This window comes from Diceros bicornis, chromosome 33, assembly GCF_020826845.1.
Source record: "Diceros bicornis minor isolate mBicDic1 chromosome 33, mDicBic1.mat.cur, whole genome shotgun sequence".
NCBI lineage: Eukaryota > Metazoa > Chordata > Mammalia > Perissodactyla > Rhinocerotidae > Diceros > Diceros bicornis.
In genome coordinates, this window is record NC_080772.1 from 32186198 (window position 1) to 32208624 (window position 22427).

Sequence of the window (22427 nt, forward strand, 5' to 3'; positions counted from 1 at the left end):
CATAAAATATTTGCTCCTCAAAAATTTTCAAAGCAATTTTTTATTGCACATTTTTACAAGTTTTTAAAAATTTTATTTATGTAGGTTAATCTTTCAAATGCAATAGACTCTACATTTCATAAATTGTATTTCTATGTACCACATCAAGAAAACAAGATACATTATACCAGTGTACACAGGGAATGGAACTAATGTTTGTGTGGTATCTCATAAATTCCCAGGGAACTTTCCTGGTTTAAAAAGACAAAAAAAAAAAACAAACATAAAACAAAAACTTTATGAAACCAAATCTATCTTTACAGTTATGTTACCCAATATCTTAGTTCACAATTTTTGTAGCCCAGGTAAAAGATGTGAGGAATGTAAATTTTGTTTCCCTCAGATTCCTCTTTCTGCAACCTTTCCCCTTCTTCAGGTTCTCCAAGCCTCCTCCTCCTCTGAAAACTGCAGGGAATAAAATCTGACAGATATGAGAAAAGGTTAATAATCTATCATTCACATGTATTTACTGACTGATTACATTTAAACTGAAGCTCATTTGTACCATAGTATTGTTACAACTATTTATCTGAATTTAAAACTATTTTTTTTCTATTTGTGGGTTTTCTACTTATAATTCTAGTTGTCCGCCAGAAGGTGGAAAGATAGTAGGGTGGAGTGGGGGCAGTCAAACCCTAAAATTTCATTAAGCATACTCAACTGAAAGCCCTAAACGAAAGCCTGAGAAAGTTGTGTGATTTCAGAGTAATTTGGAAATGAGAAGGTAGAGGGACTTTCTCTCTCACCCACAACCTTGTTCTTTTCAGGAGACTACTCATGCTGGAGCCCCTAGTCCCTAGAGACCCTGAATATGCTAGTACCTGGGTCTCTTCCAGAGTAGTTTGCTCCACTATCTGGGATCTGACCTAGCTCACTAGTGACCTAAGTCATTCCTTCCATGCCACTTTGTGTCTTTTCCGTCTAATCATTAACAGGACCTCTTCTTCATTCTCCCTAGGTTTAACTGAATCTCTGCCAGCCTTACCTCCCTGCCTTCTCAAGCCCCATAGGTATTTTTTTCTCATATATTTAGCTTTATTTCAATTCATAAGACATGTGTTGATCACCTACTATGTGCAATTAATTATGACAGATGCTAAGGTATTAATTTGTATTAAAACTTTCTGGTATCTGAGAATATATTTAAGGATTATTTCCACTTCTAGTGTTATAGTTTCTGATAAAAAAAACTATTGGAATATAGTTACACTTATTTACTATCTATTCATTTGGCACTTGCCACACTGATTTGTATTATAGTTATGAATATGTACTATATACATCTCTGTTGTATCCACCATGGCAATCAGAATCCAGATCCTTACATTTAGTGGGTACTCAAATAACTATGTTAATAAATGAATGTATAAGCCTTGATGAAAGTGAGATGTTATCTCCATTCCTTGCATGAAAATAATATGAAGAAAGAATTAGAGATGAAATGAACATTCTGCGTTTATTCCTTTAATTAAACCTTAAGCCACAATATGTGTCTACCATAATTAAAATAGAAAAGGGAAAAAGAACAAATAGAAATAGTTTCTATTCCTTCTCTATAGTAGTTCTTTGTTGAGTACAGATGGAATACATCAGTCAGGAGCATTAATTTTAATGTGTTGGTAAAATGTAGTTATGTTTGGCACATTTTTGCTTTGGTATATATAAAGAGCCTCTAAGGAAGTTGAGCTACCCCATCTATCTTCTCACTTATAATACATTCATACAAAAAAAAAAAAGGTGAATCCCACTGGAGGGGGGTTCTTTAACAGAGATATACCCCAAAGCAATTAGGTGACACCAAGAAAATCATTTCTCCTTCCTAGGCCTGAGATTCTTCATCCAAAAACTGAGAAGAGTGAACGAGATGACCTCTAAGTTTCTAGGATTCATGTACACACATCAATTTATACATCATGATGTAGGTAGATAGGAAGGCTATACTTCCCGGGCCCATGATGCCAGGCTTGGTCATGTGACTTGCTTAAAGCAAAAGTGATACATGTATCTTCTAAGAGTCAACCCACATGTCTGTCAGTCACCTCTTTCTTCCTCTGCCATAAGAATGGCAATGTCCTAAAAAGGAGTTGTTCCTTTGGCTTGGATCCTGGAGTCAAGATGACACAGAGCAGTCACAGGCAATCAACAGCTGACATTAATCAAATGAGAAAAATACCTTTGCTCTTGTCACTACAGCACAACCTAATAAAAGCTAATTAAACACAAGAATTTGCTAATAATTGAGGGTCAGTTTATAGTTAAACTTTAAAACACAAAAACTCAAATTCAATTTAATACAAACTGATACTGTAAATTATGACATAATGGAAATAAGTTAAAAAGCAACTTTTAAAAAGAAAAGAAAATATATAGTATTTTTAGTAAAAGAAATTGATTTAACATACAATTTTCCTCATGATTTCTGGCTTGAATCCTTGAATGACTATTCCAAGTAAGAATCAACATTTTCTAAAAACTGTTCTTCATCATTAAGATATTCCAAGATAACACTTCCACCATTATATAAAGGACAGTCCTCCTTAGCAATCCAAGTTTCCAAAGTATGATCCAAGGGTAAGGCTTCTCCTGAAATCAGGTGACATAACCTTAATTTCTGTTAAGAGAGAAATACACCAGACTGTAAAAAATAAACACGCTTACATAGAGTGTCCTAAAATTTTTAGGGAAAAATTATTATACCAGTTGTTACCTTAGCTGTTAACCTGTTATTGTCATTTTTAAGACTGGCTAAAGAAGCTGCAAAGTCTACGGCCTTTCCAACGCTCCATCGGCGGCAAAAGAACATTGGTTTGCTCTTCTCTCTGCTCCCTTTAGGTAAGAAAACTTGAAAATAAATTCTTTCTGTCTGTAAAAATAAAAAGTTACAATACACATTATATATATGAAATAGACATCTGTTTTTGTCTGGTGACATCTCTTCATCTCTTCTTCTGGTCAGAGAACGATTTCCCTCTAATGATGCAGCTTTTAGTGGGAATAACAATCATGGTACCCCAGCATCTCTCCAAACGCACGGGCACAGGACCCCAGACCCTGGCCAGGGTGATCCGTACAAAGACAGGCATGTGACCTAAGTTAGGCCAATTAAGGTCTTTTCCCGGGATTTTACGCTCAAAAGCTAGGGGGAAGAGGGGGTACTTTTTTTTTTTGGAGTTTTTTAAGTCTTGTTGAATTAAACCCGGCGTTGCCTGCAGCTATCCCCCATGCCTCTCAGCCATTCCTGAAGCAATGTGGAAAAAGTCTCCTCAAATGGGAAAGAAGGAGTCCAACACAGAGAGAAGTCAAGGAAACAAACAGACTCTTTCAACAGCATTTGAGTCCTAGAATTCAGTCATCCCTTGAGACTAGATCAATGCCACTCCCCATTACATGAAAAAAAATATTGTTTTGATTAAGCTAGTTGGTATCAAGCTTCCGTCACATGCAATTGAAAGATCCATGACACATATAACATTTCTTTTCATGTGAGAGACCTCACCACGTATTTAGAGACAGCAGGGTTTGAGAACAAAGAAACTGAAAAAAAAAAAAAAAAGACAAGTACCATATCAACAAAAGAGAAAGATTCGGAGATGCTTCCTCTAGTATTCTATACCTTATATCCTTTCTTATACTTCATTTTCTTGCTAAATTAACAACTGCAGGAAAGAAAGAATAGGAGTAAAGGTGTTTGGCCTCTGAGCTTCCCTAGTTCCTAAAAATTGCTTTAAAATAGTGCTGGCTTTATAGATCAATTCTTGCTACAATAAAAGTTTTGGTATAACAGGTGCACCTCTAAGTTGTAGAGGAAAGATCATAATTATTTTAAGAAGTATTAGATTCAACACAATTCTCATCTTAGCACTAAGGAATTTAAATTTGTTGAAAACCAGTGGAGTGTGTTATTACAGATAACGAGTATTAAGAGGAAAAATATGAAATCATTGGAAATTCAAGCTTTGGGCCAACTCTATAACCTAATAATCCCTGCTCCAAAAACAAAATAACAAGAGTATAAATAAGAGAATGTTAAAAAGATATAGCCTCATTTAAAAAAAAAAGATAAATATGTCTGAGGATCAAAAATGAAACAGAAATGCAAAGTGCTAGGCAGGCTGAGCCACAGGCGTTCAGGGCTCCAGCAGAGGAAGAGGCGGTGAGTGAGGAGGCTGGCTCGCGGGTTAACGGGGAACAACAGCACTGCGTAGAGATGAAGCACCTGGGTGCTAGAAGCAGAGGCTAGTGTGGCACCTGCGCTCCAGGAAAGGGAGCTGAAGGAGGCAGCTGAACAAAGTGCTGAGCAACGACTTAGGCTACTGCTTACAAAGAACGATATTTAAAGAGGCACAAAAGCAGAGTTACAAACTCTTGACAGTAAATAAAGCCAAGGTCATCCAGCTCAGTAAATGGATCTGTAATAATCCGAAAATTTCTGTAGAGCATAAGTACAAACTGCCAATCTCAAACTTAAGATTTGGAATGGAGGTCCTGGGTAGGTGGGCCAGCAGAAGAAAACGCAAAATTGCTGAATAGGGAGAGGTGAGCGAGAACAGTGAGAGAGACACAGAGAGAACCTCCTACTCAAGACCGACATGTAGAATCCGTAAACCGAAATTTCAAAACAAATCAAAGGTTAACTTACTATGGGCAGGTGAAACTAACCGAACTATAAAAAGACATTTAAAGAGTTCTTTAGGATGCACAATGATATAAATTAAGGAATAATATCCATAAAAAAGGAACAAGAAGTTATGAAACCAAAACAGGCAGAAATGAAATAAGAAAAGCTATGAAGATCCAATTAGAAATATAAAAATTAAAAATATAGTTTCTGAAATGAGAAATCAAACAGGATAAACTTCTATAATCTTCAATAAAAAGGCTTGATTGGAAGATGGATTTGAGAATCCAGCTTGCAGCATGCAGCACAAATAGACATAAAAATAGAAATTATAAATCCCATATATATGTTTCCATATTTCCAAAATATAAATCCAAAAAAACAGTTTCAGAAGAGAAGAAAAGGAATGGTGGAGAAGCAATATACAGAGAGAAAATGACTATAATTTTCCAAAAGTAAAGAGATAAATCAAAATTAATAATATACCTCAAGGGCTAAGTTAGATAATTAAAATAAATCCACATCTAGAAACATGGCACTGAAACTGGAAAATATCATAGATAAAATCTTAAAAGCTACCTAAAAAAGATAGATTACCCATAAAGCAACAAGAATAAGACAGACAGCAGATGCTCCCCAACAACAGATTACAGAGGCCGACGAACAGTATATTGCAAGAGTTGAGACAGTCTAAGAGACAATCTAGCTCAAATGCAGGTAAAATAAGGGCACTTTCAGAGAAAAAAGACTAAAAGAGTTTAGCAACAAAGACTCTTAATGAATGAACTAAAGAACGTACTTTAGCAAAAATAAAAGTGAGTCCTAAGGAAAGGAGAAACTCAAAAAATATGTTGGTAAATTTAAATAGCTATTGACTTAAAAATAATCTTTATGTGTGAACAAAGATGATGGAATGGGAGATATTCAACTGGATAGGCCTATCAAGTTCCTTGTCTTATTCAAGAGGATATAATACCAAGTAATTTTAGATTTTGAGAGAAAAACTGGTATTTAATGACATATATTAAAAATTAAAGATGTAAGCACACGCCTGTTATCACTATTATTATAAAACATTATATTGGAGATTCTAGATAATATTGTATAAGAAAATGAAATAACTAGTGTAATTATTGAAAAATAAAAATTAAAGCTATATTTATTTGTTAATGGGGTGTGACTGTATACCTAGGAAATCAAAGGCACTAGTAGGGAAAAAGAAACTTCTAAAATTAGTTTTAAAATTTAGTATGTGACTAAATAAGATAAATTTACAGAAATCAAGACCTTTTTTCTCCATATTAGCAGTTAGTACCTGGAAATAAAGGTGGGGAGAAATATTCAGTTCACAATGGAAACAAAACCCATAAGATAATTAGGAATGAAGACAAATAAGGAATAAGACTAAAATGAAAAAAAATATAAAATGCTGCAGAAGGCAATAAAATATGATCTGAATAAATGAAAAGACATTTAAGGTTCTTAGATAGGAAGACAATGTGTTTTTTCTCAAAATTAATATATATCATACAATGCAAATCTAATAAGAATCCTTCAGGAATGGTCCTCAGTCAGGACATGCTACTAGATGCTGCCAGGACATTGAATTTTACTTCACCTCACTTCACAGAAGTCACTCAGTAATATATTGAGGAGGTTTTCGCTCCTTTACTTGCTCCTGGTGAGCAGGGAGGGAGCCAGAACGCCCAGTACAAAGAGGAAGAAACTAAGCAGGTCTACAATTCTCTTGAGAATGGCAAAGGGGGCTTCTCAGAAAGGGTAGAATCCTCACTTCCTGTAGGCACTATTACTCACAGCTTACATCCTCCTGGGAAACTTTGGGGGACATGGCAAGCCACATTTCTAGGACCACGCAGTGTTACCTCTTGCTTTTGAGAATGATTTCTCTCAGTGTCTCCACTTTTACCTTTAAAGAGCCTATATTCTTTAACGGTATCTGCTGGAGTCTGTCACTCAAAACCTTGTCCCATTGCGACAACCATAAAAATCCCAAGAGATATATATTTTTAAATTTGGATATAATAATCATAAGGTTCATATGCATGTACAAAGCAAAAAAAACTGCTAAGAGGGGCCGGCCCGGTGGCGCAAGCAGTTAAGTGCGCGCGCTCCGCTGCGGCGGCCCGGGGTTCGCTGGTTCGGATCCCGGGCGCGCACCGACGCACTGCTTGGTAAGCCATGCTGTGGCGGCGTCCCATATAAAGTGGAGGAAGATAGGCACAGATGTTAGCCCAGGGCCGTCTTCCTCAGCAAAAAAAGAGGAGGATTGGCGGATGTTAGCTCAGGGCTGATCTCCTCACAAAAAAAAAAAAAAAAAAAAAAAAAAAAAGAAAAAAAATATCAAAAAAAAAAAAAAAAAAAAAAAAAAAAAAAAAAACTGCTAAGAAAAAATATGGAAAAACTATGGATGGGACTGGGATTATCACATATTAGAACATTCTATAAAGCTACTGCATCAAATCAATTTGGTATTAACATATGAGTAAAAAAACAGACAAGTGGAATAGAATAGGAAATCCAAAAACAGACCTGGTATAAATAAATTTTAAACTTATCATGAAAGTGATATTTTGGTATTTCAATTCAATAGGGCAAAGATGATTTATTTAATAATTGGTGATGGCAAAACTGTCTACACAATTGGAAGAAAATAAAATTGGGTCCTTAGCTCATATCATATGCTAAAAACAAATGCCAGATGGACTAAAGACGTATGCAAAAACCAAAAATCCTAAAGAAAACCTCAACAGGAATGAAAGAAAAGACATACCTTAGAAAAAATTAAAATACTGATATGTCAATGAGATATATAAGTGTCAATGAGATACATAAGATACAAACCAATATATTTGATAGATTTAAAAAGCAAAGCAGATTGATTATAAAGGATTAATGTCTATTATAGTCCAAGAGTTTCCATAAGTTGACCAAACAAAATAAAAAGACAACCCAAAAGAAAAATGATCAAAAGCATGCATGGGCATTTCAAAGAGGAGCAATTCCAAATGGCCAACAAACATATCAAAAGATGCTCAAACTGAATGGTAGTCAAGGAAACACAAATGCAAGCAGTTAGGAGATATCTTTTTACAGCCATCAGACTGGAAAACATTTCAAAAGAATGAAACTGCTACTGGAAAACCATGGGAGGAGAAGAGCACTCTCATGTATGGCCACTACGGGCAGTATATTGAACTGGGTAGGAGGGCAGGCTCTCACCACCTGAGTGATCTTAACACAACTTCAGATTACTCATCTGTGAGATGAGGATAATAATATATTACAGAAGAGTCGTGAGTATTAAAAGAGATAAAAAATCCAAAGTCACAAAACAATGCTTGGCATATTGTAATCAGTCACTAAAGGTTGATTATTATAATAAATGCTGGTAGAAATGTGAATTCTTGCAACTTCTTTGTAAAGCAGCTTGGCAACATCTATTAAAATGTAAAATACACATACCCTTTAAGCCAGCAAATACACTCTTGGGAATTTATCTCACAGAAATAAAGGTACCAGACTGAGGCTAGTTAGCATAGTAGCTGAAACTGGAAACGAAGTGAATGTTCCACAATAGGAAAATAGCAAAATAATTCACAGTACATATCGCACCACAAATATCATCAAGCTCTGAAAGAAAATGATTTACAGCCATACCAGCTCACTTGAGGGAATTTCTGCTAGACATCAATGAAAAGGATATTCAGAGATAAATATATATAATCTACCTGAAATCTACTTTATTTTTATTTATAGCCTTAATCACTATCCAACATCATAGTACATATTTAATATCTGTATCATCTCATTGGAATATAAACTCCATATGGGCACGGATTTTGTTTTATTTACTGTTGTAACCTCAGAGCCTGATACATAGCAGGTATTCAAAGTGTGTTGACTAAACGAATATGATGCCATTTTTATAAAATAATGAAAAAACACTCCTTTATGTCTTTGCATACACACACAAATATAACACATTTCCATTTATGTAAAGTTATATACATGTATACACACACATATACATGGGTGTGTGTGTGTATACTATGTGTAAGTACATACAACTATAAACACACACACACACAAACATGAACGATGCAGGGGAAAAGGTTATATCTACAGACTTGAGGACTGCTCCATGACAAGGTGTTAAGCATGTTAAGAACACGGTCTCTGAAGCCAGCCTGCCTGGTTTCAATTTGTAGTTCTCCACTTACTAGCTATGTTACTAGCAAGTTACTTAACCTTTTTGCGCCTCAGTTTTCTCATATGTCAAACAGAGACACATCTCACAAGCTTGTTGTGAGGATTAAAGGTGTTAGAAGAGGGACTGGAACAAAAGTAAGTGCTATAGAAGTTTTTACTGTTATGTTTTAAGTAACAAAAGAATTGCAAAGTACAGTCATGCATCACTTAACAATGCAGATGTGTTCTGAGAAATGTGTCATCAGGCGATTTCCTCATTGTACGAACATCAGAGTATACTGACACAAACCTAGATGGTATAGCCCACTACACACCTAGGCTATATGGTACTCATCTTACGGGACCACTGTCATATATGTGATCCTTCACTGACTGAAACGTTGTTATGCAGTACATAATTGTAATGTGAATAATGTTATTGGATACTTTAGGGCAGGCCCTCTCAACTTTGTCACTCTTGACATTTTAGACCAGAAAATTCTTTACTGTGGGCACTATTCTGTGCATTGTAGGATGTTTAGCAGCATCCCTGGCCTCTACCCACTACATATCAATAGCACCCCCATCCCCAGTTGTAATAACCAAAAATGTCTTAAGACATTGTCAAATGTCCCCGGGGGGGGCAAAATCACCCTCAGTTGAGAACCAGTGCCTTAACAGGAAGGGAATAGGCCCAGGAGGGTGTGTTTGGATTTTCCTGTTTATATCTCTTAATAGTTACAAACGTTAGGGTACCTTTGCAAATTTAAAAACATCAAATAAAGAAGATCTCAAAAATAGAAAATAGTAAAGATAATTACCAAAAGAAGAAGACTACAATCAATGGTTTCTAAACCAGCACACTAAAAGGGCATATAGAAAATGCAATCAACAGAAAAGATGACAGGAAATAGAAATAATCAAACGAAAAGGATGATGAGCAAAAATCATAAGATGGAAGAAATACATTCAAATGTATCAGTGATCATAATAAATATAAATGGATTCAACTCACCTATAAAATAGAGATACTATCAAACTGGATTAAAAAAACAAAGTCCAGCTATATGCTGCTTACAAGAGACATCCTAAAACAAAACAACACAGAAAAGTTGAATATAAAAGGGAGGAAAAAAAGACATAATAAATATTCATTCACCAAAAGAAAGTTAGCGAAACAATATTATTATAATTCAAACTAGAATGTAAGGCAAAATTCATTAAGGAAGATATAATGATGGAATTTCATGCAGCTGATAATACACAAATCAGCAAAACCATTAGAATTACAAGAAAAAAACCTGACAAAACAGCAGCTACAATAGGAGATTTTAACACATCTGTCTCAGAAACTGATAGATCAGCAAACCAAAAATTAGTATACACACACACACACACACACACACACACACACACAAGCACAGACACACATATGTATACACATGGGCAGAGAGAGATACTGCAAATATAAAGCAAATAGGGCAAAAGGTAAGTAACTGGTACATTTGGGTGAAGGATATGGAAAAATTCTTTGTACTATCTTGCAACTTTTCTGTGTTTGAAACTGCATCAAAATAAAGCTACCCAAAAAACACACCAAAACAAGTAGGTTGACAATAGATAAGTTCACCATTCAATGTGAGAAAAAGGATATCAGAGAAAATATAAACCAAGTAGAGAAAAGCAAATAATATCAGAGCAGAATTTAGTGAATAGAAAGCAAAGAAATAATAGAGGTCGATAAAACCAAATATGGTTCTTTGAAAAGACTAAAATATAAATAAATAAAACAAACACAAACCTCTAGCAAGACCTTTCAAGGGGAAAACAAAGAAAAGTACAGATGAAAAATATTAAGAATGAAATGGAATGACTAAAGACTTAATAGAGATTTTAAAACATGAGAGAATAACTTGAACAACTTTATAACAACAAAGTGGAAAATCCACATCGAATAGGAATTTTTAAGAAAAATATTATTTACCAAAATTTATTTCAGAAGAAATAGATTGTCCAAATAAAACAAGAACTACTTAACACTTTGAAATAGTATTTAAAATTCTCCCCTCAAAAAAGGCAACAGATCCGAAGGTTATAACAACCGTTAACAAACCTTCAAGAACAAATAAGCCCTACCTTCTACAACTCCTTCAAAGAACAGAAGAGGGAAAGCTACGGAACTAATTTTACGAGTATAATCTTGCTATGAATGTCACTAAATAACATTAAATAATACATTAGCAAGTCAACTTAGCAGTGCATTTTAAAAGAATTATATAACAGAGTCAAATGGTTCATTCTGGAATATGTGAGTGATTCAACAACAGAAAAATCGACCAATGTACTTTACCACATTGATAAGGAAAAAAAACAACATGATCATCTTACTAGATGTAGGAAAAAAACTTATAGTAAAATTTAATACCCATTCATGATATATATTTCTAGCAAACTAGGAAGAGAAAGAAATATTGTTAACCCAATAAAGGCTACTATCGAAAATCTACAGCAAACATAATATTTAATGATGAAACTTTAGAACCATTTGCATTAAAGTCAGAAACATAACAAAGATGCCTGCCATCACCCATATTATTCAGCGTTGTTTTGGAGATCTTAGCCAATGCGCTTTCTTAGAAAAGAAGAAGAAAAAGAAGGAGGTGAAGTATAAGGAAAGAAAATTTGAAAAAACACAAAACAACTGTCATTTGCAGAAGATATGACTATACAGAAAACATTCCAGAAAATCTACAAACTACAGGAACTATTAGGAGTTTATTTGCTGGATAGAAGGACAACATATGACAACCAGCCATAACCAATTAGGAAAACATACTTTCTTTGCTGAGGAAGAATCGCCCTGTGCTATTGGCCCTAACATCTGTTGCCAATTCTCCTCTTTTTGCTTGAGGAAGATTCGCCCTGAGCTAACATCCACGCCAATCCTCCTCTATTTTGTATGTAGGTCACTGCCACAGCATGGCTTCACGATTAGTGTGTAGGTCCACACCCGGGATCCAAACCTGCGAACCCGGGCCACGGAAGTGGAGCACACGAACTCAACCACTACACCACCAGGCCAGCCCCCAAAACACACTTTTTTTAAACAAGTTATCATTTACAATGGCAGCAAAAATTATGAAGAGCCTAAGAATAAACCTAAGATATACAAATATATATGGTAAGCATCATAGAATGTTACTTAAAAACATAAAAAAAGACCTAAATAAAGTTGGAAAGATAAAACCATAGACATGTCAACTGTCCCTAATCTAAAATTCAGCACAATTCCTATCAAAATCACGATTTCGCAGAACAGGACAATGTGACCCTAACATTTTTATAAAAGCATCAATGGCCAAGAACAGACATAGTTGAAAGAAAAGAAGAAGGTGGAGAGACTTGTCCTACTGATTATAAAGCTACGATAATGAAGACAGTTTGATACTGATGCACAGACAGACAAATAGACTAAAGGAACCCAACTGAGATTCTCAAACTAGTCCCACAGAACAGTCTGGTGTATGACAGAGGTAGCATTACAAGGATGAACTCTTCAATATCTTATAACAACAGGTAACCCATTTGGGCAGGGGGAGAAATCTCTATCTCTACTTACTTATAATTAAATTCCAGATAGAATGAAGAGCTAAACAAAAAAATAAAATAAAACTTTTAAAATTTTAAAGGAAAATATAAGAAAATATCTTAAAACAACTTATTTTAAAAAGCATGAATCCTAAGAAAATCATTAATAAATTTGAGTATATTAAAATTTAAGAAGTCTGGACCACTAAAGAGATCAAAAACAAAGTGAAGACAAGCCACAGACTGAGGGAAGATATGTGCAACATATTTAATCAAAAAAGGATTAGAATTCAGAACATATAAAGAATCTTATAAACCTACAAAAAAGTGCCAACAACCCAACAGAAAAAACGGGCAAAGGATATGAACAATTAATTCATGGAAGAAAGTCAAATACCCAATAAACATATGCAAAGTAGCTGAACCTCACTAGTTACAAGGGAAATTCAACTTGAAATCTCAGTGAGATATCATTTCACATCCATCAGATCGGTAACAATGCATAATACCCAATGTTGGCAAGAAACACTGAAACTCTCAGATGCTACAGGAAGGAGATAGATCAGTACAACCGCTGACAACAGAAAGTTGACAATATCTAGTAAAGCTGAAGATGAGCACACCCCATGACCCAGCTTTTCTATTTCCAGGTATATTCCCTAGAGGTCTCAATCCTTCAGGGGTTATAAAATCAACAATCTTTAAAATAAAATAGAATAAAAAATATCAGAGTAAATGACATATAGCTATTAGGCTAGGTATTACTTACTAAACCTTGTTAAGATATGTAGGTATGAATGTGCACGTATGTTTATATGTACTGGGTTGTTATATAAAATGTAATTGATATTATGGAGTTTTAAAGGGACTGCCCTAGAGAAATGTTCCCACATGTAGACAAGGACGTTCACTGTCAAACAGTTTATAATAGCAAAAACCAGGGGAAAAAAATCTGAATTATGTTCATTAAGAGAACAGATAAACTGGTATATTCATACTATGGAATAATGTGCAGCTATCAAGATGAATGAACTAGACTGAACATATCAGCAGGGACAAATGTTAAAACATGATGCCAAGTGAAAAAACAAATAAGTTAAACAAAGATCCACATGGTTCACTGCCATTTCTATAAAGTGAAAAAATTCACAAAACTATGTATTGTTTAGGCAGACATATACCATGTAATATTAGGAATGAAACACATCAGGTTCAGGTTGGTTGTTATTTGATGGCAGGGAAGAGTAAAATGGGGGCTCAAACTATGTTTGCAAGTTTTTTGTTTTGCAAAATCTCTAAGACCCACCTGTGGCAATGATTTATCTCCAACTGCATGCATCTTTAATTTCATCAGTGCTACCTTTGCAGCTGTTTCACTATTTTTTGCACCTTTCCGTCGTTTACTTGCTGTTTCTCCTGTCTTGGAATCTAAGAAACAGGTATAAGCGTATAAACACATACATACTTTTACATTACATTTTTCAGAGTTTTATTATTATTATTATTAATTACAGCCCTGAAACATACACGAATTACACATAATAGAGATATACAGAGACCACATTCATTTTGTAGGTATTATACTTACATGATCCATGGAAAAATACCACTGAGTTGACCTAAGTACTCTAAACATCCAAAAACTCACTGTTGTGTGCTTTCCAATTTAAGCCTATTTAATCCAAAGCAATCACTAACACTTCTACAGGGAATTTTTGGATTTGGTTATAGAAAATTTTAATAAAAGTACTATCCTTAATATAGAATGAAAATTCTAATGAACTAACATGCTGGCAGAGAGACTGGACTAAGTCACAGATACATTCTTTCCTCAGACCTCAGATTATCAGTGGCATTCATAGGCCAGCTGACTAGGCTTAAAGTTGAGTCTTTAAAGAATGCAAACCACTACTTTGGCCTCATGAATACCATTCCTAGCCATGATGGTTAACCAGCTGATATAAGTGGCCCAGAAAAGACATCTGGTAGGGTACTTCCAAAGGATTTCCGAATTTTCATTGATTAGGTAGGCCATGTGAGAAATAATGTCACAAGAATGTCATAAAAATCTATAGCAAGTTACAACCATCAGGGCTGTTAATAAGACCGTCCATAACTGGCAAGCTGACATAAGAGACAGGAGCCCTGGAACTAACAGAGTATACAGCAGTAAGGAAATAACAAAACAAGCTTTCTAGATACTTGCCAATAATGTCTTTAACAAGCTTCTGAGTGGCAGCCATACGAGGCTTAGGGATTTCCAGTTTTTCACATTCATGATCTGACTGATGACGGTGTCTACAAGCAATAGAAGAGTGACACTAGTTCATGTATTTGCATATGACTTAAACACATATACAGAGTTTGAATCCTCTGAGTGATCACCTCAGGCAAAAATTCTTCTCACAGTAAGGACACATAACTGGCACAAGCTCTCTTTCAGCACAGGCCTTGAACAAGCATGGGTGAGATGTACGCTTATCTGACTTTAGTCTCTCATTGATTACAGTCACCTGAAAATGTAACAAGGGGAAATGGCATTATATTTCACATTTAAAGCAAATCAACAAATCTATTTTAGATATTGATATCATTTTTGCATTTTGCATAACTTATAAGAGCAACTTACAGACTGTCACATAACAGATTCTAATAAACGCTTGCATGAGAAATGATTGCTGTGCTGACTGCTCTACCTTTTCAGTTTCCCTACTCTTGTATATTTATCTTCCAAGTCAAGTTAAAATGACTATTCACTTACTTTTTATAATTTTAGTCTTCCACTTTGTAAAAGTCCCACACAAAGATGCTCGCATAATAATATGCTGAGGTAATCATCTCATCAAGCCTCAAACAGCAAGTCATACCTACTTTCTACACCAATTTTAGGTGGTTACCTGTATATAAGAGGATGCTTAAAAATTATGTTTATCCATGATACAGAGGGTTAAAGACAGTTTTCATAATGATATACTATTCTCTATGCTGTATTTAATATTGTATTACCAGCAAATATTACACCAGAGAAAGACAAAATTTTATAAGATTAAAAAAAAATCCAAATCAACCAGTATATTTTGAGTATTAAGTAACTAGATTTCTAGAGTTGAATGAACTTAGGGAAATAATTTCTTGAAATCTATAACCAAATCTATAATCTATATAAATGATAGTTACATCTTATTAGAATTAATTTCTTAACAATTTTTCCAAATTTGTTCCAATGTTCTAAAAGTAAAATTTTTACCTCACTATTTAAATAATAAGATCTAATTAAGAGACACTCCATGAGAGACATTCATAGAAATCAAATTATATCATAAGAAAAAGGAACGCACAGGGCAGATTTACAAGCTGTATAAGAAACATCAGTGTTGGAGAGGATGTGGAGAGAAGGGAACTCTTATACACTGCTGGTGGGAGTGCAAACCGGTGCAGCGACTATGGAAAACAGTATGGAGATTCCTCAAAAAATCAAGGATAGAACTACCCTATGATCCAGCTATTCCACTGTTGGGTATTTATCCAAAGAACTTGAAAACACCAATTTGTAAAGGTACATGCACCCCTGTGTTCATTGCAGCGTTATTCACAATAGCCAAGACTTGGAAGCAACCTAAGTGCCCATCAAGGGACGAACGGACAAAGAAGATGTGGTATATATACACAATGGAATACTACTCAGCCATAAGAAACGATGAAATCCAGCCATTTGTGACAACATGGATGGACATTTAGGGTATAATGCAAAGTGAAATAAGTCAGAAGGAGAAGGTCAAATACCGTATGATTTCCTTCATTAAGTAGTAGATAATAACAACAATAAACAAACACATAGGGACAGAGATTGGATTGGTGGTTACCAGAGGGGAAGGGGGGAGGGAGGAGGGTGAAAGAGACAATTCGGTACATGTGTGTGGTGAGGGGTGGTTGTAATTAGTATTTTGGTGGTGAACATGATGTAATCTATGCAGAAATAGAAGTACAATGATGTACACCTGAAATTTTTACAATGTTTTAAACCAATGTTACTGCAATAAACAAAAAATTAAAAAAAAAAAAAGAAACATCAGAATGTTTACTATATAACTCTAAATGAGTATTTCCTTCTAATTAATTCTGCAAAATACCAACATGTTAGTTAATTTTTATTTTCCTCAAATAAATCCCGTAAACTTCAAGGGGCCAGATTTTGACTGAAACTCATTTAACTTTAATTTTCCATAACTGAGAGGACAGACGTAAAAATCCTTGGTAAAGCACTTGGTAAATGGTGGGCAGGAATAAATACCAACCGAAAAGTGTGAGGCAAATGCTTCTTTCCACATAGAGCAAATTCAGTTTAACTTCCCGCCTCTCTCTGACCCAAGGGAGGTAGAGCAACTTATCTAATTGTTCAATTTGAGAAAATTACATTGGGCATGGCGGGCTCAGCTTTCTCTTTTTCCCTCTTGGAACTGAAACACCCTCAAGCAGGAGGCCTAACCTGGTCCAGCACTGCTGCGACTGGTGGGCAAATCTGCCAAATTCTGGATTTCCTTTGCAGACCCATTTGGTTCTACATTAAGCTCCATAATTCAATTTATCCTTTATCAGTAATAAATATCATATTTTGGCTTCTATCTGCTAGTCTTTTTTAATCTCTCAATTTGGTCAGATTTAGGGTGGGGATTTTCTTGGACTACAGGTTTGTTTCTGGTGGTCCAAGGCTGATTGAGTCAGAACAATTTAATACCATAGAATCCTAACACCAGGCACCAGGCAAAACGAACACAAAAATGAAGGAAAACTGGGAGGAGTATATGATGAGGATGTTAATTCCATTGTAGATTTATAAATACAGAGCCTAAAGCTGTAAGTGGGCTACCTAACTAAACAGAAGTGAAATGTAAAAGAATAAGAATTATAAGAATAAAAATTTATAAATACCAAGTAGACTAATTTTGCTTTAAAACAAACTGAGAAAAATAATATAAATGCAGTAAGAGCCTCTTTACATAATAAGTTTAGTACGCCAAATTTTAATCTATGGCACACTGACTGGTTTTAAATCTAATCAAATGCTGAACGAAAGTACATAAATAGAAACATGTTTTATTAGACAGGAGAATTATTAACATACCTCAGGACAGCCATGTGACTCCCTGCTTCTGTGTTCAAGGCTTAAATGATTTAAAAAAAAGTGTTTATTTAAATGAGATCAAATAAAGAACTTACAGATAAGTGCAGTAATTTGAGACATTTTAAAGGTTAGTACCCTTAAGATTAATTACAATCACACTACATTAAGAACTCTGCATATAAGAATAAACTGAAATGTCAGATAAATTAAAGATGGAGCATCTACAGTCTCAAAAGTTTTAAAACACAACTGTTCAACTTCAATATAAGTAAAAACAATTCACTACTCTAAAACACCTTTACTTTGAGTGCTTTAAGGTGTGAGAAAATACGAAGAAGCTTTTGATTCCTTTTATTTCTCAAAGACCATCAGTAAAAAAACATCAAAGGAGCACTCTAGTTCTGAATGATTTAAAAATAGGTATTACTTTTATTTACTTCTAATAAATCTTTCTGAATTATCTTCTGAAAAGAATTTGTTCTTTCAGTGCTCTATTTAATAAATTAAATGGCAGATATATGAAAGTTTAATTGCAAAGAAAATACATTTTCCAAAATCCTTGATTAGTTCTCAAGTTTCACTTTGCATGTGATGTGTGTGCAGAGGACACATGGATCCAGTTTAAGAAATGGATAGGTGGGGCTCTTTTCATTTTATTAATTCAAATGAGAGTAATAATCGTAACTGGTTCTTTATATGGTGGATATGTTCTCTCCTTGTGTTTAAAAGACACAAATATAACCTTTACATGAAAGTCACACACAGAACCCCATTTCTGGAAGTTTAAAGATTAGGCACATATATGTATAAGTAATCAGAGCCTATGACTAGTCTATTTTCTTCTCCCAAGTAACTACCATAATATCAAATATCAATGGCTCAAGTAAGAACTATTTTAAATCATTCTGCTTTCCAGAAATAAACCTCATGTTACAAACACTAAAATTACTCCCAAATCCTCCATAAAAACTTAACTTACCAAAATATTCCCGAACAACCATCACATACAAACGGAAGAAAATCTAAAATTGAGGGAAAATGTTATATGCACTGGTCAGTATCTGATTTTGATTTAGTTTTCTTAAGTAAAAACAATCTTAAACTACTGAACCACCTCTAAAGGGGAATATCCTAGTGCAATATCCTGGTGCAGCAAGTAGTGGTTAAACAAAAGCCATCGCAACCTCCAGCACTCTGAAAGAAAGTAACTAGATTATCAGGAGGTAAATGTACATGCTAAATCAGAAAAAAAAAAAAACTTGTTTTTTTGTTTTTTTTGTTTGTTTGTTTCCCAGATTTACAACTTGTTTTTTTGTTTTTTTTGTTTGTTTGTTTCCCAGATTTACTAGGTATTGTTTTTGAGGACTGTATATTGTAAAAATCCTGCATTTGAAGTGAAAAACCTGGGTTTCAATACTGATTTCATTGCTAATTAACCTAGCAATGCTAGGCAAGTTACTTAATGGTAGAACTTTGGAGACTATCTATATATATGTATATTTATCTATCTATTTATCTACTTATTATTTATTTGATATAGTATGTAATGCATATATCCACTTATATGCACACAAAACCAAAGTTCTATTATTAGGTAATATAGAAATAAATAGATACAAGCATATAATGTCTGTATGTATATGTGTGTGCATATATATGTGTATATATATCTCTATCTATGCTATATGCTACATCTACTTCACAGGGTAATTTTAAAAACCAAATAAGAGGGCCGGCCCCGTGGCTTAGCAGTTAAGTGCGCGCGCTCCGCTACTGGCGGCCCGGGGTTCGGACCCCGGGCGCACACCGACGCACCGCTTCTCCGGCCATGCTGAGGCCCCGTCCCACATACAGCAACTAGAAGGATGTGCAGCTATGACATACAACTATCTACTGGGGCTTTGGGGAAAAAAAAAAGGAGGAGGATTGGCAATAGATGTTAGCTCAGAGCCAGTCTTCCTCAGCAAAAAGAGGAGAATTAGCATGGATGTTAGCTCAGGGCTGACCTTCCTCACACACACAAAAAAACAACCAAATAAGATATATGTGAAAGATAAGAATAGTAAGATGGTGACTATAATAAAAATAACTACAGTTAACTTATTTTGAAGATACTCAACTCAGAAAAATCCTGTGGTCACTAAGTGGAGATGTTTTCAAAGAAATTCAATAGATGCATTGACTGATACCGCAAAATCTAGTCCTGAATTGTTTCCCTCCTTGTTGTTGGGAACAACTAAGGTAGGACTAAGTAACAACTAAGTCAGGAACTGAGATTTTGGAAAGCACATGCCAGTATCCATCCTCAGATGCGGCAACTGACCATTAGTCACCAGATACAGTCAGTCACTCTCTGAACGGTTTTCAAGGTACCTCATATGAAATTACAGGATACAGCCAAGTGAGGCTGGATATAGCCAATCACACCGTTACCAGGTGCAAACAAAACGCACAGCACTTTGGAGAAAGCTACAATTGTCCCCCAAATATCTCATCTTACAGGGTATCTTAACCTGAAACAGAAAGAAGAGGTCCTATTATTACCCAGAGAAACCCCTGGATAATTCTGCTTGTGGGACACGAGGGCCCGAATACAGTTCTACCTGAGAAGTGGGCTTAACGAATGGTCACTGTTGTTTTGAAAGCGTGATACTGTGAGCATGTTTCACACCAAGAAAGTATGCAGATATTTGTCAACAAGAGAAGGCAACTGAAGTATATAATACCCCCAAACCTTTTATGTCTCCTTCAAATTGGAAAAATTGTACATGCTTGCTATTTTGAGGCTTTTGGTGACCAACTAAATATTAGATGCAAACCAGGAGGGCCCAGGGGAAAGATTTAAGATTAGGATAATTTCCTGACACCTGACACCATCCTTCTATCCATCCAGAAGCTAAATGAAACTTAGGATACTCCCCTAACATAGTACCCTAAAGCTTAACCCCTCTCCAGAAGTCCAAAAGATCTAGACTCTCGCCTCTTTTCAGACACTTACACTTTAAGAGACACTTGAAATGGAAAGGAAGATGAACTTCGTCACAAACGGTAAATACCACGGACTTATTAGGGGTAATCAGACAGACACACCAGATATACATAACTTACAGTCAAAACCCAACTGGCTAAGCTTCTGCATGAAAGATCGTCAAGGAAACAGGTTCTTAGCTGAATGGTTAGCGATTATGGCCAGCAGGAAAAGATACATATACAGAGTGCCAGAAGGAACAAGAGCTTAGCTTAGCGTCCTCTGCCCAGGCCCACTGCGGGTGTCACAAATCGACAGTGCCACTCCCACCCTCTCGGGACTAAACCTCAGATTCCTTCACCAGTGATTCAGGGACCTGCCCCCAGTGACTGAAGCTGCAACGGGAGATGAAACCTGTCACTCCACGTGGTATGAGCCAGACGTGACAGGACACACTGGAGGGAAACCCGGGTAACAAAGACACAGCATTCCCTGCGGCTCTAACGCTTGGAACGTGCCCGTTCCAGATGTGTGACATCCTAACGCCTGGGCCACACTACCACTGGCTGTCAGATCGGGCTGTGTGGACCACAAGGCCTCTCAGTTCAGTGGAGAGAAAACGTCACCTTATTACTAACGCTCTAAAACGCAGCGTCCTAGGCTGACAGCTTTTCTGTGGAAAACACCGTATTTATACCCTGAAGTAGTCCCGGCACCAAAACAGATGCTCGTTAAATACTTGTCAAACCGACGATGACGAGAATCAAAGAATGACAGAGCTGGAGAGAGTAAAGATGATCCCGAGAACCAGCCTGAGGATCAACACCCTTCTGATTAAAGCTCAGGGCCTTCTCACCAGAAGCTCCTCTCCCGAGGAGCTCGGGAAAACCAGGTGAAAAACTGGCCTCGCCCAACTCCTTCGCCTGACAGACTAGTAACGGACAAACAAAGAAAACGTTTGAGAAACGTTTGGCCCAACGTAGCAGCGGCGGGACGAGACGGGCGCTCGGGACCTCAGCGTCCCGCTCCCCGCGCCCCTGTGAGAGGAGTGGGCGCCTCTGCTCGGCGAGGCGCACGCGCAAACCCAAGCGAGCGCGGCACGGCACGTCTTGAGGAACCGCGCGGGTCCTTCCAAGCAGACCGCAAGTCTCTTCCACCAGGGCTGCGCCCGCCCCGCCTCCTCACACTCCGCCCGGCCCCGCGGCCTGCCCTCACTCGCCGCCCCGCTCTGCGGAGGACGAGCGGGTGCGGGCCTCCTCGATCACCTCGCTGCCGGCAGTGCTCCAGCTGGCAATGCCGCCCCACGTCCAGCTCCGCCATCTCCCGGCGCCGCCAGCGGCGGGGCGTGCCGGAGGGGCGGGGCGACGTCTCATGCGCGGCGCCTGCCGGGAATGGGGCGGGGCCTGCAGGTGGGGGCGGAGCTCCAGCCGGAAGCGGCAGGGGCTGCCAGGAGGCCAGGGCGGTGCTGCAGCTTTCCAGGGAGGCGTCCCACAGAAAGGGGAGTTGGTCTGTTTGTCTTTTCCCCTGCCTAGAGGCCTCTGTCTAGTTCTTAAGGAAGTGCTCAACTGCCTTTTTGGAAGAGTGCGTGCTGAGGTTCCCTCCGTGCTGCAGATGGAATCAGGGACGGTCTCACAAGGATTGCCTTTTCTTTTTGTTGCCTTAATTAACTAACTTGGGGACCCGGCACTGGGCCTGGCACAAGTATGGGCAAGAATCGAGGGAAGGGGATGGACACGGATTGTTAACTCCTGATTCATGCCACACCAGTGTTACTTGATCATATAGTTTAAATGCCCCTTGCAAGGGAGTCATTAGGCTTTTTAAAATGCGAAGTTTTCTTGTTTTGTTTTTTTTTAATTCCAGTAGAAAAAAAGTCTCTAGCT

General features: G+C 36.8%; 1 protein-coding gene across 1 annotated transcript; it reads right to left on the reverse strand.

Moving 5' to 3' along the window:
* Window positions 1–42: 42 nt before the first annotated feature.
* ZFAND1 (zinc finger AN1-type containing 1) lies at window positions 43–21868 on the reverse strand. The gene is made up of 9 exons (XM_058528944.1): window positions 21810–21868; window positions 18556–18598; window positions 17577–17616; window positions 14840–14967; window positions 14661–14752; window positions 13761–13882; window positions 2747–2902; window positions 2442–2650; window positions 43–460 (listed from the first exon to the last, which is right to left on the reverse strand). The coding sequence occupies exons 1-8, from the start codon at window positions 21862–21864 to the stop codon at window positions 2480–2482; spliced, it is 807 nt and encodes a 268-aa protein (XP_058384927.1). The 5' UTR covers window positions 21865–21868; the 3' UTR covers window positions 43–460; window positions 2442–2479.
* Between the last annotated feature and the right edge of the window lie 559 nt (window positions 21869–22427).